Source organism: Mesocricetus auratus, unplaced genomic scaffold (genome assembly GCF_017639785.1).
Source record: "Mesocricetus auratus isolate SY011 unplaced genomic scaffold, BCM_Maur_2.0 Super-Scaffold_100020, whole genome shotgun sequence".
NCBI classification, from domain to species: Eukaryota; Metazoa; Chordata; class Mammalia; order Rodentia; family Cricetidae; genus Mesocricetus; species Mesocricetus auratus.
In genome coordinates, this window is record NW_024429201.1 from 25164578 (window position 1) to 25184778 (window position 20201).

At 44.5% G+C, this 20201-nt stretch overlaps 1 protein-coding gene across 1 annotated transcript in view; it reads right to left on the reverse strand.

Moving 5' to 3' along the window:
• Window positions 1-7578: 7578 nt before the first annotated feature.
• Dmgdh (dimethylglycine dehydrogenase) overlaps window positions 7579-20201 on the reverse strand; it is a 68376-nt gene continuing 55753 nt past the window's right edge. Inside the window, exons 15-16 of the mRNA XM_005065650.3 lie at window positions 15284-15418; window positions 7579-8304 (exon numbers count right to left, since the gene is read on the reverse strand). Coding sequence (XP_005065707.1) covers window positions 8071-8304; window positions 15284-15418 — 369 coding nt within the window. The 3' untranslated portion in view covers window positions 7579-8070. The remainder of the gene's footprint in view (window positions 8305-15283; window positions 15419-20201) is intronic.

Genomic DNA, 20201 nt, shown 5'->3' on the forward strand with positions numbered 1-20201 from the left:
AGCCTTTTCCTTGCTAGCCGCTTTGGTTTATCCCCTGCCAGTCGCCTGGGCTCTGCCGCATTGTAGTCCCCAAATAACACACAGGCGGCTATATTAGTTATGAAGCTGTTGGCCTTTTCTTGTTTCTTACTGGCTAGCTCTGACTCAAGTAATTACCCCATAATTGTTAATCTAAGTATTTCTCTTACCGGAGAATAGTTCCGGGCTTCCTACCCCATGGCGGTTACATGTCGACTCTCTGTGTATTTTCCATCTTTACGTGGCTTATTTATTTATCTATTATTACTTTATTTCTTTACTTTTATTTATTTTTCTCTGAGACGGTTTCTCTTTGGAAATCCGACTGCCTCTGCCTCTGGAGCAATTTTTACCGGCGTGTGCCAACACAGCCGGTTTCTCTACTTATTTACCACTGTCGTTTTTTTCTCTCTCGATCTTACATATTTTTTTTAAACACACTGTAAACCTTTCGAGGTTTTGTTCATCCAAGTCTGACTTTACTGTAAATCTTTATGTTTTTCTGGCCACATGTCTTATCTGTAAAACCGCGGCTGTTTTAAACTGTCGTTTCCAAGATGGCGGGCGTAAGCGTGACTCCAGATTACGGCCTCAGTCCATGCTGACATCCAGCAAAAGCTGTCACTTCCAGCTGTACATACACACCTTTCAATCGTTAGCAGAGTCTCTTAAAACAACCTTGCTGTTTTTTTTTTTTTTCTTTTTATGCCGAGTTAGGAAGACTCCGGTAAACCAGCCACGTGAATCTCAGCTTGTCGCTAGCAAAACACCTGAAAAAAAGCTGCTATCAAAAATCTGTGCTTCTCTCTGTTCTTCTGTTTCTAAAATTCCTTTAAATCTTTTGTTATTTTGCATGGAAATTCAATCCCGCTCCTGACAACCATTCTGTAACGAGAAACTTTTCCCTTGAGAGAAGCCTTCCCGCCAGCCTGGTTCTAGAGCTGCATCAGTCCCAAATAAACATACAGGAGGCTGTATTAATTATGAAGCTGTTGGCCTTGCTTGTTTCTTACTGGCTAGCTCTGACTTAAGTAATTACCCCATAATTGTTAATCTAAGTATTTCTCTTACCGGAGAATAGTTCCGGGCTTCCTACCCCAGCGTCGGATTCCCTAGAACTGGAGTTACAGATGGTTGTAAGTGGCCTTATGGGTGCTGGGAATGGAACCCTGGTTCTCTGCAAGTGATCTTAACCACTGAGCAATCTCCCCAGCCCCTCAGCTTTTCTGTCTTTAAACCTTAAGTTTTACAAAAGTGTCAATGACTTCATCAAAACCAGTTTCCTTCAATTTCAGTGTTTAAATGTCCTTGCAGCCAGATTTGTCCATGTATTGAAAAAACTGTTTTTTAAGCTTTTGACTTCACAGTTTCTTTTACGTGAGCAACACACACACACACACACACACACACACACACACACACACACACACACACACGATTAGGAAAAGACTTCAATCTAATGATAAATTTGGCCAGTATGCTTTGACAGTCATACTACAATCATCCGTATCTTTGTTTATGTGAGAATGATTCTGGGTCATTTTGAACAATCTGTACCTGAAACATTCCCAGTTCACTAGGAAATTCATGGGGGGCACTTCTTTGGCTTCCACACAATTAACGGTTTGAGAAGAAGAAATCTGAGGTTCAGCAGTTCTGAGTACTGCCTGATCTTTTAGAGAACTGGGGTTCAGTTCCCAGAACTCATGTTGGGTAGCTCACAACTGCCTGTAATTCTACCTGCACGCGATCCAATGCCCTCTTTGGACTTGGCAGGCACCTGCACACAAGCAGCACACGCCTACCATACACACATACACAAAAACAAGAATAAATTAATCTTTAAACAATTTAAAAAGAATCTGAATTTGACATATCTATTCAAAATCAGTGAGTTACAGATTTGCCTACTGTTTCATAATACACATAACAAAGATAGAAACTGCAGCCACACAGAACAACAGAATCGAAGAGGCTTGCCTTCTGTTTCTACTTAAAAACCTTTGTGGTTACTGTTATTTCAAATTTGGTCTTTAAACATAGGATAGCTAGACCTATAGGAACTGAAGACACAGACTCAGTCTATGTAAAATTGAGTCATTCCAGGAAAAAAAATGCAAAACTCATTCTGTAGGTGAACTGCATGGAGCCATGAATGTTGGGAACCCATGAAAAAATTGTAGCTCTCCAAATCACCTCTGTAAACAGTGCAATGTTCATTAAGATGTAAGTGACGGTTGTTCATGCTGGGACAGACCTGTCATTCTAGCACTTGAGAGGCTGAGGGAAGGATCAAAGGCAGCCTGGGCTGTAAAATGAGGCCATGTCTCAAAAGTGCATCAAGGGGACTGTAGAGATGCTCAGCTGGTAAAACGCTGCTGTGCAAGCATGTGAGTGCTGATCCTGTCACTCACGGAAAAGCATGTGTGACTGGGTACACGCCTTTAGTCCCAGCATGCGGGAGGCCGAGGCAGGAGGATCTCTGTGAGTTGGAGGCCAGCCTGGTTTACAGAGTGAGCTACAGGACAGCCAGGGATACACCGAGAAGCATGCTCCCCCGCAAAGTCATGTATGATTGTGTGCACTAGCAGTGCCAGCGCTGAGGGGAGGGTGGGGAGGAAAGGTGGGTCCTGGGGCTGGACAGTTCAGCTAACCAGTGATCCCTGGGTCGGTGAGACACCCGTTTCAAAAAACAAGGCAGCGCGTGGTGGCAGAAGTCACCCAGGCAAGCAGGTGGCCAAGAGCTCAAGCCCTCCACCAGGAGAAAGACACCCAGCACACACACATACACACACACACACACCCACTACACACATACACACAAGCACACACCCAACACACACACATACCCCCAACACACACACACACATACACACACACACTACACACATACACACGCACACACCCAACACACACATACCCCCAACACACACACACACACACACACACACATGCATACACACACACTTTTTTAAAAAGCAAACTCATAAGTAACCAAAAGTGCTATTTTGAAACTTTGAAGCTAATTGCATGTGTTACATAACCACGCATTAATATGTATGATCAAAGACTTTTTAAAAATCTTTTTTGGCCTTTGTCTTCCTCAGCTCCCTGAAATTGTTCATGCCACCAGCATCATCAATAACCACTCTGCTTAACATGGGGGGTGGATTTTTCAGCTTTTAATCTTACTTGACATCTCCTTCCTTCTGATATTAATCATGTAGATGTATACTGTCAGAACTGAGGAGGCTTTAACAGACTAGGAAAAGAGACCTATGGTACTTCAGATGTTCTGGAACCTACCAAACTTCTTAAGTAGTTTAATAAATCACCCCCGCTTCTGTTATTAAGACATTTCTTTTAATCTGCACCTAAATGCTGGCTGCTACCTGCCAGTCTTTATAATCATCTTATTTAAGGTTAATTACCCCTCATTGAAAAACCTGTGTCCCAATCCTCCAACTCCTTGTCTCTTGTTCATCTTGTGATGCAGTCTGGCTTTTCTCCCCACTGGTCCCCTAAAACGGTTCTCGCTGGTGGCACAAGGCCATCTGCTGACCCTAAGAGGAACTTTTCAGCTTTTATTCTTACTTGACAGCTACTTGTGTTCCGCCCCTCTTTCCCATCCCCTCGTTCTCACAAGACTTTGTCCCTTTGACATATGTGACACCATCTTATTTTAACTGTAGAGCGATCTGTTCTTTTCCTAAATGCTTGTCTGAAGCTTCTGTAGTCTGGGCAGCCCTGGAAAGCAGTGTTGCCAGGGAAACCTCTTCTTAGACTCAGAAGGAAGCCTCGGGAAGATTTTATGAGTGTCTATGGGAAAGCCAACAGGGCAGGCAAGCTGTAGATCTTGGCAACTGCCAGGAAGAGGTGGTGAAGAGGGAGAGAGCCACACCATCTGCGATTGAGGCCAGCAAGCACCTGCATGGGGGAAGTTCAAGACCTTCAGAGAAAGAGCAAGAAAGCCTGGAGATCCAGGAAGCATGTGCAGGCTTTAGGCCAATATCTGAAGGGAGGAAAAGGCCAAGTTAGGACAGCTTTGCCATGCTGCTCATAGAGGTGCCTCAAGCACCCTGAGGAAGAGGCTGCTGCGTTAAGGGGACAATGAGTCCTCCCCTCTCCTTAGCAAGTCTTAGTGTGAACTAGCTCTCCTACTCAAGAGATTGACAGGCTCAGCTGTAATCCTTAAAAGGAGAGGATAGTATATAAGGTTTTGGGTATCTTAGACTGTGAAGTCCCCACCTAGGGTCGCAGTAGAACTCAGATCCTATTCTTTTAATCAGAGGAATAACTTTGCTTTGAAGGGCCTCAACAAGGTCCAGATTCAGCACCACCTCTTTATACTGTAATTTAAATCCTAGTGTTAACAAGAAAACAGGAGGTGGGGTCTGAAGCCCACCTGGAGAGAGGGGTCCACCCTTAATGGCCTCCAATCTCAGTAATGGGGGCGAGCGTTGTCTGTTCAGTAGTCAGTGCTTTCCCAGGGCTTGTCTGTATAGACAAACAAATCCTTCTCCAATCTGTCGAGCACACATTTGAAATATAGACGTGGCTTCAGAGATGGATTGTGAGCTGTGATTCGTTGATGGCAGGCCTTTGAGAAGCAGGTCTGGAGTCCTCGAGTCCTGAAGCCTCCACACTATCTGCTTCCTGCATGATCCATGGCCTTCAAGTCACATCCAAAGTCTCTCCCTGTGGAAGATGCTAATCAGTGTGTAGTCAGCTTATCCTTATGGAACTTTCCATAAACCACGAAGCACTTCTACATCCTTAAAGGCAGAGAGACAAAACTAGGGTGGTAATTATGAGTGGTTTGCCTGCATTACGTATGTGCACCACACGTGTGTCAGAGATGGCGTTAGATGCCCAAGAACTGGAGTTACGGACAGTTGTGAGCTGCCGTGTGGGTGCTGGGAATTGAACCCAGGTCCTCTGCAAGAGCAACGTATGCTCTAAAGCACTAAGCCAGATCTCTAGCTTCCCTATGTTTCTAAGCTGTATAAACTTTATTACTTAAGGGATAACTTGCAAATAAATAAGAATGCCACACACAAAAATGACCCAGACCCAGAGTCTATTCAACTCAATGAACACAGGTACAATAGGCATTTGGGACAGGAACCTGCCCATCCTGGCTCCTCAGAAAGTCAGAACTGACTCTGCTTGCTTTCTCAGAACTTGGCGTTGTGAAATATCATAGCTGGTCTTTCCTACCCCTCCCCAGCTATCCTTGGGCTCAGCTTAAATATTCACACAGGGAAGTCCCCAAAAGTCCAGAATCTAGTCTACCTCCTCCACGGCATTCTTCAACGTGTTTAAAATACTTTTCCTCCTGTCATTTCTCCTTGTCGGTGGAAAAGAAGAGAAATGCAGATCCCTTAGGATGTGAACGCCAGCAACATAGTAACATCCATAGTATCTTGAGAAAGAGAGGCTCCCTCTCCTGCACCTGGTCTGTTGTGGACCAGGATGACCTTGAACGGGGCGCCCCGTCTTCCCGCCTCTGCCCCAAGCGCATCCCAGGTTTATGGCACTAGGTGCAGCCACCATCAGTTCTGTAGACTGGCTCTCCTGTACAGCTCTTCTACACATTTCTCCGGCACTTTCAACATCTATGTGCGTACTTACTGGGAGGGAGGGTCGTGTGCCATGGTGAATAGAGGTCAGGGAACATGTGTGAGTTGGCTCTCTCCTCCCACTGTGGAGGTCCCAGAAAATGAAGTCAGGTGGTCAGGCTTGGCTGCAGGCCTCTCTACCTGCTGAGCCATCTTGCCAGTCCTCTCTCTGGTTATTTTCAATAATGCTGGCTGTTGCTCATTCAGAGATCACATCAGTCCTAGAGATCTCTCAGTGTATGACCCAGACTTCGAACTGGTTACCACGTGGGCTTTTCCGCCACCCCTCACCCCTCACCCCTCACCCCTGATGCTGAGGGTCAAACCTGGGCTCTCATGGTTATTGGAAGGTACTCTGACATTGTTTTATTTCCCTGGCCCATTTTAGTTTTGGTTTTGAGACAGGATCTCAGTAAGTTGCCCAGGCTTGGCCTTGAACTTGGAAATCTCCTGCCTCAGGCCTGAACTACCAAGCCCAACCTCACTTGGGCTCTTTTGGTCACAATACTCATCCAAGAGCTAAGTGCTTGTGGCCCAGCATTCCTCCCCTGTCTCTCTCAGGGCTCCCGTCACAGAAGTGCTCCTCCTCTGTGGGCTTCATGGTGTCCTCTTCTGTGTATCTTTTCAGCTCCAATTTTGCATGCTCACCAGCTTGTTTGGAGAAGTCGGCTTCACTCTCCTTTCTTAGGGTTAGCTGGGCTGTATGCAATTTGGTAGCAATGGATTGCTTAGAGCACTGGTTGGTGAGGATAGGAGCACAGGGGTGACCTACCTCCTAATGGCACAACATGAACCAAAGAGGGAACGTGGGCAACTTCCTAGGGGGCTTCTAATGTAAGAGAGGCCTTCTCTGTGAGGCTTAAGTCCTATGCATTCCAGTGTTGTAATGGGGTTTTTGATTGTTTGGTTTTGGTGTTTTGGTTTCTGTCATTGTTTGGTTTGGGGATTTAAAAAATCTTATTTTGTAGCCTAGGCTGGCATGGAACTTGCAGTAATCCTCCTGCTTCAGTCTTCCAAGAGCTAGGATGACAGGCATGAGTCACTGCATTATGCTTTCAACATTGCTTCTTGCTGTCATACCCTCAGAATAAGAGGAATGTGAACCCACTTGGCATAAAGAGAGAGTAACTCTCCTGGGGCCATCAGGTAATGAGCCAGAGGACAGGAAGCCAGGTTCCCAGTCCTCACACAGGGGCTTCTACCTGGGACCTGGGCTCAAGCCTGAACAATATTCCCGATAACCAGGAAGCATTTGTAACCAAGGGTCCCCTCTTTATATGAGAAGACATACCAAAAGGGATGTTGGAAGAGACTCTTAGTATATAATTACTCGGATAAAAATTGAAAATGTAAATTTGGTGTCATTTCAAAATTCACAAGGTAAAAACTTATTTTAGAGTCCGTTTTGATCATAGACTCTTGAAAAGCTTCAAGTCCAGTATTCTTTAACACCTAGGAAAAGTTCAAAACCACAGAGCAAATTATATATGTGCAAATTAATCATAAATGATATACTACCTTTCAAATCCTTTTGATTTATTCAGTCAGCTAAACTCTAATGATTTTAAGAATATCAAAGGTTTATTTCTCAATCCCCCCCCAGCCCCCCTGGCCATCAACAGCGCTAAGGGTAATCCTGTCAGCTCTGAAGGCTTTGTTTGACCTGTGTTGTCCAGCATTTTGTGTAAAGCTGATCGGAGGGCACCCTGTGATGTCGGCTTGGATTAATTCTTTCTCCAGGAGAGGCACTCAGTATTCACACAGTGTTTGTGCTGGCATAACCTATTTTAGTCTTCAGCTTGCTTCTGGGACTTGCAAGCACCGCTTCCATGGGCAGACTCTCCGCTCTGCAAGCCCCAAGCAAAAGCAAGCTTGGGAAGGGCAATCACAATGTCCCTGAAGCTGCTTTACACCGGAGCCATTAAGAAACCGGCAAATATTTGAGAGAGCTGTATAAGAATGTATGTGACAAACTGATAATAAATACAGCTATTTCCACCATAGACACATTATGAAAATTTAAAACTACCACTTACCCACCCAAGGAAAAAATTCTCAAACAAGAAAACCCATCCAGGTCCTTGCATCTGTATATGTAAAAGATAATTTATCCACTTGTTTTCAGCTATTAGCCACATACCGTGTTTCTAAAATCACAATGTCCTTTAATTCCATTACAATTGCAATTTCATATCAGCAAACACCTAATCTTTCTCTGATCAGGTTTCATTTACATCAGTTTAGGGTAATAAAAAATGTTCATCTTAAATTCCTCATTTGAATGAACAACACGAATCACCAATTCCTCAAGCCACTGCATTTAGAAAACAATTCAGAAAGAGTTTTTACTAAGATATTGATCTAGATTTTGAAATGAAGCCTTCACAACCTTTATCCTCGTTGGAGCAGGACTCCTGAGCAGTCCTGTCAGCTACTGCCCAGCTGGGAACGGCTCCTTCATCTTCCTACCATCCTTCTGCAGCCTGGTTCTGGCAGGTTCTGTGAGTACCAGGGGTTCTTGAATGATGGTTGCTGGGTAATTTTTACCCAGCAGTTCAACCTCCACTTGCTGTCCCACTTCACTGAGCTCCACAGGGACATAAGCAAAAGCCAGGCTCTTCTGGATGCTGTAACTATAGCTTCCAGATGTTGTGTTGCCAACCACCTGGAAAAGAAGAATAGCTGTCCTCAGTATGTCAGCATAATGGGCAGAGCTTTGTGTTCCTGTCTCCAGATGTTTCTCGAGCTACAAAGCAGGTTCACAATAGATAGGGGGCTATTAGCATCTATTCATTGTACAGAATATAATTCGTCCGGAAATGGTTGCACGTGCACATCATGTCCTCCTCTCCCTCCTTTCTCCCCTTCCTGCTGGTCCCTTTCTTCTCCATTTGTTCCCTGCCTACTTTCATGTCTTATTTACATATATTTTTTCAACCTATATTCCACAGATGAAAGCAAACATTGTCTTTCTGAGTCTGGTTCCTGTCACTTAACATAATAATCTCTGATTCCACACCTTCTTCTTTGGATATTTGTACTGTTTTCTTCCCCTCTTTTGATGGGTACCTAAGGAGATCCCGTGTTTACTGTTGTGAATACTGCTGATCCTGGGTGTGGTATCTCTGTGGTGTGCTGACTGCCATTCCATTGTATATTCTCACAAGTGGTATGGCTATAATTCTGATTTTGGTTTTTGAGAAACCTCCACACTGGTGTCCATAGTTCAGCTCCCCACCGACAGTGTATGAGGTGTCTTTGACTCTCACATTCTCACCAGCACTATTATTGGTTGAAGAAGTCCAGTCTGGGAGGGTGCATTCAACCATGCCAATTACAAGGCACGCAGGCAGGTAAGGTGTGATGTTAACAGTTAGCTTTACCTCATTTCCTAGACTCTGCAGAAATGAGTAAGAGTCCAGGTACCCATCTTTAAGAGCTTCCAGCTTAGCTGGGGGGAGTTAACAGAGCGACAAGAAAAAAAGAACCAGACAGCCATGGCTTAAACCATGAAAGATTGACTTTATAATTTGAAAACAGGTAGATTAGGTTGGAGAAATGGAGGATGAAAGACTCCAGAGGAGGAAAAGCTACAACCAGCAATAGATAGGTAAGTCAATAAAAATGTATTGGGTGAAATTGCACCCTACCTCAGTTAGCAATGGGCAAATAAATGAACCATCGAAAACAGGGACTTTCAAGGTAACTGGGGGTGTGAACAACACCAATTAAGCCATCAAAACCCTGGGATGAAAACAAGGGTTTTATTCAACAAAAAACAAAACCCATGCAGTAAGTCTCATTGGAAGATCAGAGGTTTCGAGCAAGCTAGATCTAAAGGAAAGGGATGACAGAGAAATAAAAGCAGAATGCTGGGCTGGAGATACGGCTCAGCAGTTGAGAGCACTTGCTTTTCTGTCCCAGAACCCATGTGCTGTGACTCACAACTGCCTGTAACTCCACCTCCTACAGCTGGCACCCTCTTCAGGTCCTTAGGCACGGCACACACACGTGGTAAGTATACAGACGTACAAGCAAACAGGCATACATATAAAATAAAAAACTCTTTTTGGAGAAATCAGAATTCAAAACAAATTGTTAAATCAAAACACTGCTTGGCAAAAAAATAGAATACAACAAAAGTGAAGTATGATACATAATGAAATGTACACACACACACACACACACACACACACACACACAAACAAACACACTTGAGGTCTCATAGCATCCTGCTGTCCCTCTGTCCAGCACTATGGTGTCAACACTCACAGCATGCGTCTACCTGGTCCCTCAGACAAGAGCTCAGTTTAGCTCAAATTGTTTCTAGTGTTACAGATGTTGATACACTTACGAACTCAACTGTAGACCCTTATCTTGGAGGTCTGGGTTTTTAACTACCTCTTGGAAACTCCGAATCAGACGGTCTCCATGAGATTCTAAGCTTTTGATGAGAACTGCTTATTAAAGACAAAAACAAGGGAGTTGGATGTTTTCCCCTGCCCTATGATATTGACAGCTAAAATACAGCTTGTGCTTTGAAGTTTCTTTTTCTCCTTGATTTGGGTCCAAGAGGGTGGGGGTTAAAGACTGTCTTGGAGACTTTGGTTTCATTTCTAAGTCTGTAACCAGAGATTTGTGTTGGGAGGTGGGAAATTTGACCTAGTTTGCCTCAGCCACTTAAGCAGGAAGAACTCTGGGTGACTGTGGGTACAGTCCCCTGACTCACTGGTCACCAGCCCTCAACCACTTTAGAGATTCCTCAGCCAAGCTGCCTCTCCTAACATCCCCGGGGGGGATATGCCACGCAGTCACTTCTGCCTTAGTCACCTAAGGAAACTGTTTGTTTTGAGTGCTGATTTTAAATGTCCTTTGTTTTATGCTAGCATTGGCTTTCATTTCTACTTCTTTAGCCTACATTTATTTCTACAAAGCCTAACCTTTCCTTCTATCTTAGTTATAAAATCTACAGAGATTTTTTTCTCTAGCACAATCTACCCTAATCCTCTGGTTTCAAGTAGACCCATCCCTTCTCATCCAGAACAATGTAAGGGCCATTGTCCTACCCTCACCGAGTAGATCCTCACTCTTCGTTTATTGGAACATTGACCTTGGGTTTTGTTTTTAACCAAAGTTATATACACTCATTTCTTTTTAGCCCTTTCTAATTTGTCTCTTAAATTAAGTCTCTGACTGATGTAGGGTAGCATGGGAAATGACCTTTCAAAAGCGTGATCCCCTTAAAGTTGTGTGGTACCTGGTGCTCTTTATGCAAATTGTGAACAGGGGGAAGAGAAAAAGAGGACAATGATAATGACAGTGGCCACTCCCACTACTCCTGAGTTCTCTAGATTTTTCAATGAGTCTTTTCCTAAAAACATCCTTTGTCCCTACGGGTCTTTCAGAACTAAAGTGCCCCTGTGTCTTGACTTTTAAAAACTTGAACCATATTTAAATACAGGCACCACCCAGCCCCCACTTGCACTCTGCTTTTCCAAAGGCATGTATTTCATGGACTTCCGTCTCTGCCCACCCCTTCTCCCCTAGTGTGTAAAGAGTGGTTCTTTTGTGTTAATGTTTGATAACTCTGGTAGTTGGCAAAGAGGGTTCTACGTGTTGCTAAATGGCCTCACACGGTGACACTTGCCTCTAATCCCAGCATGAGAGAAGGGACAGGTGAGGCCAGCTTGCTCTACATAACAAATTCCAGGATAGCCAGGGCCCCATCACCAAAAAAAAACAACAACAAAAAACAAAACAAAACAAAACAAAAACAAAAAAACCAACCAAAAAAACCAACCAAGCAAACATAAATAAGCACTCTCAAAACAAAGAAATGATAATGTCTAGGATAATGGAGATGCCAATCACCCTCAAATGATCACCACACATTGTGTCAGGCTTTGAAGTGTCACACTGCCCCTCTTAAATATACGTAATTGGTGTGTCAGTTCAAACCTTTACAAAACATTTTTAAAGGATGATCTTTGGAAATGAAAATTTTAAAAAAGGAGGCCGTTAGCTTGATAAAAATGCTGACCTTACAAAGCATCAAGAGCAGACAGGCTTCTGTTAGCCAGTTTGAGAGGGAGGGTCCTGTAATTGGGTTAGAACTCTATCGGCAGCTGGCCTGTGGTAAGAAAGACAAAGACAAATGGAGCAGCACCTGCCCAGCATCCGCAGAGCCCTGGGCTCAGGTCAGCATGTGGCTGGGTACGGGGCGTGCTCCTGTACGCCAGCACCGGGAAGGAAGGAGAATCAGAAGTCCAAGGTCATCCTAGCTACAGAGTGAGTTCAAGGCCAGCCTCTGTAACATGAGATCCTATCTCTAGATCACAATAAAAGAAAAAAATATATAATATAAACTCAGTGTCCAAAAAAAAAAATAAAACTTTATGGTAGAGCTTGGATTTTCAAGTTTGCTAACTTTAGTTTGGGTATGAGCATGTTTACTATGGCCAGAAGTCAGTCTGTCACAGTTGATCGTGACTGAAATGGAGCTGCAGAGAGACTGTGTGAGCATGACATCTCCAGCATCCATGCCTGAGTAAAGCAGAATGTTGATGGGAGGGTAATGAAGACCACTGCAAGGATTGATTTTGATTGACAGCTTGTTTGAATTAGGAAACACCCATGAAATTAGCAAAGCCCAGCTCTGCATAAGTCTATGAGACTGTTTCCAGTCAAAGCTGCATTATGCGGACTCTTATCTCATCAGCTGAATAGTGCCTTGATGGATCCGTAGTATGACAGCATGACCGGGAAGCAGGGAAAGGTGGGAGGTGGAGCCTAATTGGAGGAAGTGGATCACTGGGAATGTGTCCATGGGCCTCCATCTTGCTTTGGCCATTTCCTGTTGCTTTCTTCCTCCATCTTCTGCCTGTCCACCATGAAGCAAAGAAAACCTGCTTTGCTCTACTCCCCTCCCCACCCCCCAACCCCCCCACCCCCCGCCATGATGTTCTGATCAAGAGTACGGGGCCAAGCAGCAGAGGACTGGGCTCTCTGAAACCATGAGCCAAAAGAATTCTTCCCTCCTGTGGGTTGGTCTCTTGGGTATTTTGGTCACAGCTATTAACACAACTGATTAACACAAACATATTAGGAAATGCTGATGAATTTAGATGAGGATAAAGTAAAAAAATAAAACAAAGGAAAGATAAAGTTGGGGGATTAATGACTAGAAAAAGTTTAGAGATAGAGCCATTGTGCTGGCTAACCTTATGTTAATTTGACACGCAACCTGAAGTTATCTAAAAGAAGGGAATCCTATGCCTCCATGAGATCCATTCTTTCAATTAGTGATTGATGGTGAAGGGTTCAGCCCATTGTGGATGGTTCCATCCTTGAGCCTGTGGTCCTGGGTTCTATAAGAAAGAAGGCTGAGCAAGCCAGGGAAGGCAAGCCAGTAAGCAGCTCCCCTCTGTGGCCTCTGTAATCGGTTCCTGCCTCCAGGTTCCTGCACTGTTTGAGTTCCTGTCCTTTGATGATAAACAGTGATGTAGAAATATAAGCCAAATAAACCCTTTCCTCCCCAACTTGCTTTTGGTCATGGTTTTTCGTCACAGAGATAGAAAGCCTGACTAAGACAGCCAAAGATGTTATCCTGTCCAGAGGCAGGAAACTGAAGTGAGAAACTGAATCAAGAAGCTGGTAACTAGCAGAACTGGTACTTGGTGGAAATCATGTCAACTGTGGGGAAATTAGAGACTGGAGGAAGAACCCAGGCTGGCCTCAAAGTCATTGCAGAGCTCAGGCTGGCCTTAAACCAATGATCCTCCAGCTTCGGTCTATCCAGTGCTGGGATTACCAGAGTTCCTAGCTAACAGCATGCTTTAAGGAATGAAGTCTAGAGCTGAGCGATGACCCAGAGCTGAGAGCACTCGCTGCTGGGATTGAGTCTCAGTGTTCATATGGTGACTCACAACTATCTGTAAGTTTATTTCCAGGGGATCCAAAAATAGAGGGAGGAAAGAGGAAGGAAAAGCCACAAGGGACGTCTCAAACAGAAGAGCAAACTCAGCCCTGGCTGAGACAGGAAGTGAAGCACAGCCTGGTGGGGATGGCAGAAAGGAGCTAGAGATCTGAGGAAAGCCTGCTGAGTGGTGACATGCTCAGATGTGGAACTGTGGCATGTAATTAGGCTGTAAAGTGACTTTAGGGGTACCTAGACATCACCTGTAGCGATATATTGTTGATGATCTAATAAAGCTTGCCTGAGGGTTCAGAATGCAAAGCCAGCCACAAGCCATAGATGCCAAGCAGTGTGGCACACAACTTTAATCCCAGGACTCGGGAGATGGAGGCAGACAGATCTCTGTGAGTTCAAGGCAAATCAGTCTAAAAGAGAAACAGGACTCATACCTTTAATCCCAGGACTAGAGAGGTTTATGAGGAAGAAGTAAAGTCAGTCTCAGAGATTTATCTCCAGCCACACTGAGGACAGGACAGCCCTTTCAGCCTGAGGTAGAGGCAAGAGCCAGTGGCCAGCTGTTTTGCTTTTCCGATCTTCAGCTTGAACCCAAATATCTGCTACTGGGTTCTTATTATTCCTGCTACGTACACCAGCAAGGACAGTGAGGCACAAACTGGAATAGTCTGCAGTCTTTAGGGGAAAGAGTCAAGAATCAAAGCTGGAGTGAACTCAGTTCCATCAACCAATCACTACCCGTTCTCTCTGAGCCCCAAGACCTCGTCTTTACAACAGAAATAGTCACACGATTCTAGCAGGGGTGCTGTAAAACTAAATGAGCAAACATGAAAAACATCTGGTGTGTAGGGGTAATTCAACCACATCAGTTCTGTCGTAAGGCTTGCACCTTAGTTTGCATGTGTGTTCAGTGAGGTTATGATTTGAGGCCACAGGTTCCCCGACTACAGCTATGTACCCAAAAGAGATGGGAAAAATGAAAATGAAAGTCAGAGATGCTGCAGTAGATGAGAAAAGTCACACGTCCAGATCTCTGAGCTTTACGCATTGATGACGCTGACCCCGCTCTACATAGAATAAATAGCTCCTAGAAGAGGCTCAGAGCTCTCCCCCCCCCATCATCTCACAAGCATCCCACACCAGCAAACCACATTCCAAAGCTGAACCACACTGGGCTTTACAGACAGAAACGGTGAAGGAAATGGAGTCCTGTGGGCGGGCTTTCCCACTAACCCTGTTTATACTGAACTTCAGGAAGGGCATGAACAAGGCCAAATTGGAAGATGGCACTCGTATTCTTCCTGAAGAACCAAATGGTGGCTCCTTCTCATGTCACCGTCTAAGCTCCAATCCTCATTGTCATGACGTGTCCATTTGGATTTGTGGTTGCTGTGCTAATTGTATCTTTTAAAGAGATCCCTGGGAAATTAAATCAGAATACCAAATTCTTACTAAAATCCATCTTTTGCTTTCACAGATATAAATGTACTTAAAATCTTGGGCTATGTATTTTCAAACTCACGTAGCTTCTTCTGTTTACAAAGGTGAGCAGCATTTCAATCTCTTGTCAGTTAATTGTTTTCTGTTTCTTTAATGTCAGCTCAGGAATTAAAAGTGTGCCATCCTTTCAACAAGTGAATAAATTTTAAAAAACACACCTTAGTGGTGCACAGAGAAGTCGCGTCGTGGGTGACGCGGTGGCCCTGGCACCTACCTTGCCCTTGTACCAAATGCTTTCATTTCCCTCCGGATCCACGTCCTCTGTTGCCAAGGTGAGGCAGACAAGTCTCCGTTTCAGGCCCTCGGCTTTAATCTGCTTCAGCGCTTGCTTTCCTATGAAGTTGGCTGGCTGCAAGAATCCGAGATAACGATGATGAATGAGGGCTCAGACACCGAGACAAGGTTAGAGGCGCATGCATTTAAATGTGTCTTTGTTATTTTCTCACTAATTACACATTAAATAAAAATACAGATTGGATCAAACGTCTAGACAAATATTTCTCAGTGCCCAAATGACAGTGTCAGCCACCCATCCCTTTGGAATAGGTTAGACCTAATGCAATAACTTGGGGAGCCAATCTTGCCAGAAGCACCTCAGCAGAAAAGAATAAGGCTCTGCATTGTGCTGGTGGCTTACAAAAGTGACCCCCTACCTACTGGGTCTGGACAGTGGCATCAGCTGTCTGAACGAAGTATGTCTCAGTTTCTCTCATTGGAAGCTTTTATAAGAAACAGACATATTCTTTGAGGTGTGGTGCCAGAACCATCACCTCCCTCCAAGAATGCTTCATTTCCCTCTCATTCGGAGTAACCATTCCTGGGATGTATTTACTACCAGGATATCCCCACTCGTTCATTCAGGAAATGTTTGTGGAAGCTAACTCCAGGCGAGGCCTCCTGTAGGTTGTGGGGTTACAAAGTGGGTCAGATGGGGGCTCCTGAAACAAAGACCTCATTCTTGAACCTGCTCTTTAGCCTTCTCTTCCTCCTTCCAAGGAACGTGTGACAGAGGACACTCAGGCTCCAACTTGAAGATCTTCCCATTATTAGTCAGTCAGACACCCCAAACTGAGCAGGACACAGAGTGGGTAATAAAGAAAGGAAGGTACAATTCTACCCTGCCAGAATCCCAGGGGGCCTTGGATAAAGCGAGACAAGTTCACCAGAGGCTAAGAGCGAGGACAATGCCCAGGAGGGAGGAGCGCCCTGCACAAGCATGTCTTAAGGGGTGAAGAGGGAATTCGACACACAAAGCGTACCCCACCAAAAGACTAGAGATGCAATAAAAACTCTCAAAATCAGCTGTCATGTATATTAAAAAATAACAAGCAAACAAAAAACCCACAACCCAAAGAAGTCACCTCAGGCTTATATTTCTCTACTAGCCAAAAATGAATCAATAGTTTGTGCAAAAGATGCCCTCCATGGCCAGCATTTAAGATTTATACAGTGACCTCTCCACACAAAACGTTTAGGACTGTGTAGTAAAACCCATGATACATCTTCCACTGATTCCCTCAGCATGCCGACACCGACGCTAGGCTTCCAGCCACAGCAACGAATGGGTCTTGCAGAGATTGCAAATATAGGTTGCTGACCTGCACCTGCACAGGATGCTGAAGGAGGCTGTTACTCAAGGTTTAAATACTATACAAAATCAAAATCTCATTCTCTCCTGTCACAAGTATGACCCAGGTGGTGAAACCAGCTTTATTACAAACTCAGAGCATGAAAACAAAAAGACCAGGGCATGAGATAGTCATTACAGGAGGCGTTGGGAAGAGGAGATCACAGAAAGAATTCGACTTATTTGGGTACATAGGTAATTTTTAAAAAATTTAAAAAGGACTTGAAAGTCTTCTGATTAGGGGCTGGTGAAACAGCTCAGAGGCACTTGATACCCAGCCAGGTGACCTGTGTTTGATCCCCAGAACCCACATGGTAGAAGGAGAGAACTGACTCCCTCCAGTTGTCCCCTGACCTCCATAAATATGGCAAAGCCTCTGTGTGTGTGTGTGTGTGTGTGTGTGTGTGTGTGATATGATCAGTGTTTTCTGTAGAACCTGTAAAAAATAGACAATTCAAAGCAACTGAAGTATCCTCCATGGTCATACCTACACACAACCCTGTTAGCATTTTGATACATTTATTTAATATCTTCTGTGCAATGGTTAGCCTTGTCAACTTAACAGGACTTAGAATCACCTAGACAAGTCCCAGAATATGCCTGTACAGAATTATCTAGATTGGGTTCCCTGAAGTGAGAAGGCCCACTTCAACTGTGGGCGACACCATTCCATAGGCTCTGGCCCTGGACTGAATCAAAAGAAGAAAGAGAGCTGAGACTGTCAGCCCTCTCCCTCTGTTTCAGGTGTGTGTGTGTGTGTGTGTGTGTGTGTGTGTGTGTGTGTGTGTTCAAGTGCACATGCACACGCATGTTAAACATTTATTAATATATTTTTGTGTTGTGTGGGTTGCTGTGTGTGTGTCAGTGCCCTGACAAAGTCAGAGAGCAAGTTGAGGGAGTCAGTGTTTTTTCTTTCACTATGTGAGTTCCCAGGGATTAAACTCAGGTTCTTGGGTTTGGCACCAAGCACCTTTATCCAATGAGCCATCCTGCTGGTCCTTCCTCTGCTTTCTTACTCTGAATGCCATGTGACCAGTGCCTACTGCCATGCCTTCCCCGCTATGGTGGTCTGTCCTTCAGCCTGTGAGCCTAAACACACCCTCCTTCCTGAAGACATGCCAGGTTACTTTATCACAGCAAAAGGAAAAGTAACTAAAATGCTCTATATATTTATAGTCTGCATTTTTTAGATAAGAGTATTATAAACATTTTATATATTTGCCTCTAGCAAGAACATTGGATATATAAATGATACAAAAATGTTTGTTCCAAGCTCTTTCAAACATTCATTCTCTTCCATTACTTTATAGACCATCTGCTTAGGTTATAAAATTGAATTCACAGTAAACTAATGTTCACTACAGCTAAACCATGTATCTCCAAAAAGATACACAAAGAAAGAAAAAACTTTACTCTTTTTTGTTTGCTTGTTTTTGTTTTTCAAGACAGGGTTTCTCTGTGTAGCTCTGGCTGTCCTGGAACTCACTCTGTAGAGCAGGCTGGCCTCAAGTTCTTAGAGATTCACCTGTCTCTGCCTCCCAAGTGCTGGGATTATGTAGCCATGGTTACATAGTGAGGTAGTGTCTCACATGACCCGCCCCCCCAAACCCAAACAAACAAAAAGAATTTTCTAGGAACTATGTCTTCATCTTCTAAATGCCTGTTGAGTATTGGATACTTATTAACATAGAACATGGTCTTATGGCCTCAGGGAAGCCCCTGGAGAAACGTGAACTCCTTTCCATAGAACAACATATTTAATCCTGAAACTGTTCATGTTTTAGCATATCAGGAAGAAAACAGACTAATAGGAGATGCCTGCAAAACCGTTGGGCATGGTGCATGGAAGTGTGGCAAGGAGCAATACCAATTTGAAACATGAATTCTACCGGAGCATAAATATCACAGGCGTTTCTTAAATTTAAAACAAAGCACCGAAAGTGTGAAGGCTGAATACAAGCAGACTATGATGGAGGCGCTCAGGGAGCACTTGGGGAGGAGCAGACTATGATGGAGGTGCTCAGGGAGCACTTGGGGAGGAGCAGACTATGATGGAGGTGCTCAGGGAGCACTTGGAGAGGAGCAGACTATGATGGAGGTATGCTCAGGGAGCACTTGGGGAGGAGCAGACTATGATGGAGGTATGCTCAGGGAGCACTTGGAGAGGAGCAGACTATGATGGAGGTATGCTCAGGGAGCACTTGGGGAGGAGCAGACTATGATGGAGGTATGCTCAGGGAGCACTTGGAGAGGAGCAGACTATGATGGAGGTGCGCTCAGGAAGCACTTGGGGAGGGGTGAGGGACTGGGGCTGAGAACAGGCAGAGGAAATCACTTCACAGTGCTGGAGCTGAGCTTTGAATTGAGCAGGTTCCATCATCACCTTGACCCAGGCAAACTTCACCAAAGGTACTCGAATCTACATTATGATTTGACCTTCACAACAACACAGTTGATGGGTTGGGGCCTAAAAGAAATGAGTCAGCTCAGCCAAACATGAACCATCGGAAAACTGACTAAGAACCACACTCTTCATCAATTCTCCCACTGAGGAACATCTAGGTTGTTCCCAGTTTCTAACTATAGGAGTAGGCTGCTATGAACATAGCTGAGAAAGTGTCCTCGTAGCGGGATGGCGTGTCCTTTGGGTATATGCCCTCAGCTGTTGCAAACAATGAAATCATGAAATTTGCAGGCAAATGGGTGGAACTAACAAAAAAAATCATTCTGAATGAGGTAAGCCAGATCCAGAAACACAAATATGATAAGTACTCACTGATAAGTGGACATTAGCTGTGAAGTAACAATCATGCTACAATCCACAGACTCAGAGAGGCTAAGTAACAAAGCTCTTAGACAGTCTGGCCTGCTATGGCCCTCTGCTAGAGCCACCTTGACTGAGCCACCGAAATCAATGACTGCTACTCCACTAGAGTAGAGGCTGGGCATGACCATGGCTTTAAAACAAGTATCAGTGAATGAGAACTGGGTAACAGGTGGGTACCAGGTAGGTATCAGGTGGGTACAAGGTGGGTGCCAGGTGGATACAGATAGGTATTAGGTAGATACAGGTGGGTACCAGGTAGGTACCAGGTGGATACAGGTGGGTACCAGGTGGATACAGGTGGGTACCAGGTGGATACAGTGGGTTCCAGGATGGGGATGACAAGCTGGAAAGCATCCTATCTCTGCCTTTGACAAATTCACAATTGTACTAAAGGATAAGAAGGTGAGCCAGCTAAGGGTGAGGCAGGCAGGAAAAGCACAGGTAGAAACTTTCTTTGAAAACAAAAACTGATAACTGGATATAGAGGGCACTTTAGGGGCAGTAACCCCAAAAGCAGGACCAGGGGGACCCTGGTCTCCAGCCAAGAATGCAAGAAGGGAGCTGTGGTTTCTTTTCTCCTCTCCCATTCACATTCTTACCTGGAGGCTATAGGTGAGGGTGGACCAGAACTCCAGTTTTCTTCCCTTCTGATGAGCAACTTTAAAATCAGTCTCTAGA